We start from the raw sequence: 4,914 nt of genomic DNA on the forward strand, positions 1-4,914 counted from the left end.
AAAAAAAAAAAAAAAAAAAAAAAAAAGGACACAGCCCCTGCCCAGCCTGCCTCCTGTACTTTGGAATTTGGCCATCCTATAAGCAGACTCCTAATCCTCACAGGGTAACAATGTGGTAAACTTCCAACTGCATTAAGAGCCACCATGAGCTTCCTCTCCACCAAGTATCAGCTCTGACATGGGGCTGAGAGATCAGGCGAGTAGGTGTTCTTGGGAGTCCTGCTTCAGCCTGGTTTGTGCATGTGTAGACAGGATTATCTCCTATTCCAGAAGGAAATTGTTTTTCTTGGTCCAGGCAAGATGGAATGGAGAACCTGGGGATATGCAATTTGGCCACACCTTGTGCTTTTAGCTGCCCCTGCCTTGGAGCCCTTGATGCTGCATTTTGACATGGAATGACTTTGCACGTTCTAACAGTTTGCATCGGATCCTTCTGTTTAGAGGAAGGTTGCCTGTGGGCCCCAGGTTCATTCTTGTCTTGGCAGTAGCCCCGTGTTTCTCTGTTGTCTCCAGCTGGATGTTTTCCCTTATTTATTTTTGTTCTTTAAAGATTTATTTTTAGTATGTGTATGTGTGTGAATATGCACATACAAGTGCCAGTGAAGAAGATGTTGGATTCCCTGAAGCTGGAGTTACAGGTGGTTGTGAGCCTCCTAGTGGAGGAGCTGAGACCCGAACTCTGGTCCTCTTGCAAGAGCTATAAATGTTCTTAATTGCTAAGCCATTTGAAGATCCCCAGACATTTTTGTTTCTGTGTTTGTGTTTTGAGACAGAGTCTCATGTAGCCTACATTGGTCTCAAACTTGCTATCTGAGAGGAAGCTTTAATTCCTGAGCCTCCTGAGTTATTTAGAGGGTGCTGGAATCACAACAAGGTGCTACCAGGCAAGACTTAACTTATTTTCCTCATTAGCAAGATATTTAAATGTGAGTCTTTTAAAGGGTATTGTGCATACTCAATATATATTTCCTCACCCAGAGTTCTTGCTCCTTAGAACTTCAGAATTTTAAACCACTATGGTGGAATTTCTTTAGTTAGTGTGTGTGTGTGTGTGTGTGTGTGTGTGCGTGTGTGTGTATGTGTGTGTACCACTAATAGTGAAATCCAAAAAGGGAAGATGATACCTCTTTTGGGTCACAATTCTCTCTCTTGGAACCTTTGTGTACCTGGGATCTAATTTCTACAGAGACATGGAGGCTTAGCAGTATTTACAGCTGCATAGGGTGTCTTAGTTAAGATTTGCTCCTGACACGTGATGCCCTCCTCTTCTGAAAGCAGAAGGGTAATTCTTAATCGACTCCATCTTCTGGTTTCAGGTCTGGATGGTTGCAGATTACGCAGACCTGTCTGTGGGACTTTGGAAGAACTGTACCAGTGGGAACTGTGACAGCTCTCTGTCCTACGGCAATCAAGGTATGTGTGCAGACATCAGTGCCTAGACCACCATGGGTGTGTTCAGGAAGGTGTCCAGACTCTCCGGTTGTCTAACGCTCCTGGTCCTGTCTTGTCTTTACAGATGCTATCAAGGCGGTGCAAGCCTTCATGATCCTCTCCATCATCTTCTCCATCATCTCCCTCGTGGTCTTTGTGTTCCAGCTCTTCACCATGGAGAAGGGAAACCGGTTCTTCCTCTCAGGGTCCACCATGCTGGTGTGCTGTGAGTATCCAGAGCAGCAGCGTCTACTTTACATGATAGCATCAGTTCCCCCCGCCCCCGCCCCACCCCACTGTTCCAGACTGAGCACAGGATCTTGAGATGCTAAACAAATACCCTAATACTGAGCCACATACATATACAAACAAATACCTGCAAGAAAAGCTTGTGTCCTTGCTTCAGTCACTCCCCCTCAGATTAGCACATGGCTGTGTGGAACTGGCTCTCTGGGTTGTTCTCTCCTCTAGTTATCTGTTGGTGGCCTGGTATTGCTGCTTGAATCAGCAACCCCCATATGCTTGGGCACCATCAGGACCCCCTCTATATAGAAGGTGGGAATCCCCAGAGAGGATGCTGCTATTGCCATGATGTGCACAATTACTTCAATGCACCATCTTCTCCATTCTTTCCAGAAACACCCAATTAGGTAAAAGGCCAGGCTTCTCTCATAACACCATACCTAGATATATGGAGGCCCATATGGGACAGACAGGTAGAAATCAGGATGCTTCATGATTTATTCTTCATTACACACAAATTAGTACAGATAGGAGAGCCCAGATATCTCTCATTCACCAACACACCATCAAGCACAATTCTGGGCAAACTAGCATAGAGACCTTTTAGGGACACATGGATAGAGTTCATTTTCCTATTGCTGTCCAGGAAAATGGGATCATAAAAAAACCAAAAACTACCCCCCCCAAAAAAAAAAACCCAAAGCAGAACGCACTTCAATGCCAATCATGCCAGCTCCCCCTTTCTTTCAGGGCTGTGCATCCTGATTGGAGTGTCAATCTACACTCATCATTATGCCCACAGCGATGTGAACTTCACCTCCAGCAGCCACCAAGGCTATTGTTTCATCCTGACCTGGATCTGCTTCTGCTTCAGCTTCATCATTGGCATACTCTATATGGTCCTGAGGAAGAAATAAGCCAGAAAAGCTTAAGGGCATCTGGGGGCGGGGGTGGGCTGGGGAAGAGGAAGCAACCTAACCTGGGAGGGAAGCAGGAGTCACTGTGTAGGAATAACCGAGAGGGAGGGGGGAGAGGTCCAAACCCAAACCATGCCTGGGGCGGTGGGATTCTCTACTGCCAAGCACCCATCCTTGGAAGAAAGTTGTTGGCTACTAATGCTGGTGCTTCCTTGACGCCACCAGAGAGTCCTCCTCTAGCCACCACATGTGGCCCCGTCCATTCTCAATTACATACACTTGGGGCCTCCCCAGCTGCCATACCACTGGTGCCACTCTTGAGGGTGACAGCTGGGTCACACACACACTGAGGTCTTCCACGTCCATATCATCAAGTTCTGATGGTGGTTCAAGTCCTAGCAAGAGCAGATACTGCCTCTATGCTGAGGCTAAGCCTGGAAGCCACCTTGTCCTTGTGACCTAAAACCAAACATCAAATCCAGATCTCAAATGCCTGTAGTGGGAGCTTTGGCCGGGAAGCCAATGTCCATATTTGGTGGCCTTTCTAACAAAAGTGTAGAAAGAGAGATTGGTTTGTAAGGTCAAGCTGATGGAATTGGTTTAACCAAGAAATGGAAGTTTCTACCCCAGAGGATCTGGGAGACAGGTGGGGATAGGGAGTGCTCCTCAGTCACATGTCACTGAGCTGTCCCTCATGGAGGCCTCCTGTCGTGGACTCTGTTAGACTCTCACTTACAGCCAAGGCAGCTTTTCTGGATTTTTTTTGTAGATTCTCTAGAGCCAAAGATGAAAACGCCCCACAAAATGTAGGGTCAAAGCGCATGCCCACCGCAGTGCTATAGTAAGGTTGTTTTTAGTATTCCCCCAAAGGGTCAAAGCACATGCCCACCGCAGTGCTATAGTAAGGTTGTTTTTAGTACTCCCCCAAAGCACCCAGTGCATCTTGCATATGTAACAGGGGAGAGATGCATGTGTCCCTTTGCCATACAATTCTGTTAAGCTGCCTCTGAACTAGGAATGTTTGAGAAAGTCCAATGATGACCAACATAACACTGGGGACCAGAACATAACATCTAAATGCAGTGGTCACTGTAGCTTTGACCTGGGCTGGAGTGGTCTCCTCTCAACAGCTTTCAACATTCTACTTTCCAGCTAAAGATGGCAATGCTGTAAGCCAATTAAAATATACACCAACCTAAACTAAAGAACAAGTCCTGGGGGTGTGGGGGAGGTGCTATCTGGTTATGGAGTATTAAGCAAACCATATTTCATTTATGTTAAGAAGAGGATGCCTGCTCTCAGGAAAAAAATTGTAATTTTGTGTGATGAATAAAGTCCTGGTGATGGGCAGACAGTTAGGGAATCCAGACAAATGGTAGCTAAGTTGTTGGGGCTGCAGGCATATTCCAGTATAAGACTTAGAGGTGTATATCTCAGACTTCTGCCTAAGGGGCTTTCTTTTTAGAAATAGTTTCTTTTATTTCCCTTAGAAGATCACCCCCAGGAAGAGTCTAAGATATCTTTTCTACATTTCTTTTCCTAGGAATATTCTTATACATTTCTTTTGGGAGGGAATTTTTATGCTATAGTTGCTGGTATTTATGTAAAGGAACCATTACTAAGTGTATTTCTCTAGTGTATTATGTTTAAGGGAATGTTCAAGGTAGGTTATTGAATTGCTGGGCTGATGTTCGAGACACTGGTCAGAAAAGCTATAATAAGTTCTTAAATTATAATTTGATCACTATACATTTGTTCTATGCTGCCTTATGTTCATAAGAATATCAACAGTCAGCTACAGCCGGAAAAAGATAGTCACATTGTATTAAAAATTTGAATTATGACTGGAGAGAACCATGCATTCCCTTGCCTTTTACTTTTTTTTCTGTGACATTTACATCTCATGTAATTTGCATTGCATTGGTGGGTTATTCTAGTACTGTATTTGGCTTCTTCATTAATAGGATATTTCATATACTATAATTGTAAATATTTTGATACAAATGTTTATAACTCTAGGGATATAAAAACAAATTCTGATTCCCTACATTGTGTGACTGTTTTCTTTCTCAAAAGTGTGAGATAATATAGAGAATGGTGACATTTATTCCTCCTCATTAATTTACCTACTGGTTTGATTTGGTGAACTTGACATTTATTTGAGACATTAAGCTACTTTCTGGTAAAACCTTAAGGATTTCTCTAATAATTATTTCAGGCAGCTGAATGTTATTAAATATAGCTTTGCCTTGCTTTAATTAGACCTCGTAGGCAAAAATGGAATTTCATAAGCTAATAGATTAGAAAGGGGTTGTTATCGTCT

The 4,914-nt window shown here is 43.7% G+C and overlaps 1 protein-coding gene across 1 annotated transcript in view; it reads left to right on the top strand.

Annotated features, from left to right (window-relative positions):
• Nucleotides 1-4,638, top strand: part of Emp1 (epithelial membrane protein 1) — a 20,047-nt gene extending 15,409 nt beyond the window's left edge. Inside the window, exons 3-5 of the mRNA XM_021191413.2 lie at nt 1,317-1,413; nt 1,517-1,657; nt 2,425-4,638. Of these exons, the coding sequence (XP_021047072.1) occupies nt 1,317-1,413; nt 1,517-1,657; nt 2,425-2,591 (405 nt within the window). The 3' untranslated portion in view covers nt 2,592-4,638. The remainder of the gene's footprint in view (nt 1-1,316; nt 1,414-1,516; nt 1,658-2,424) is intronic.
• The last annotated feature ends 276 nt before the right edge of the window (nt 4,639-4,914 follow it).

Source organism: Mus pahari, chromosome 2, assembly GCF_900095145.1.
Source record: "Mus pahari chromosome 2, PAHARI_EIJ_v1.1, whole genome shotgun sequence".
Lineage (NCBI taxonomy): Eukaryota > Metazoa > Chordata > Mammalia > Rodentia > Muridae > Mus > Mus pahari.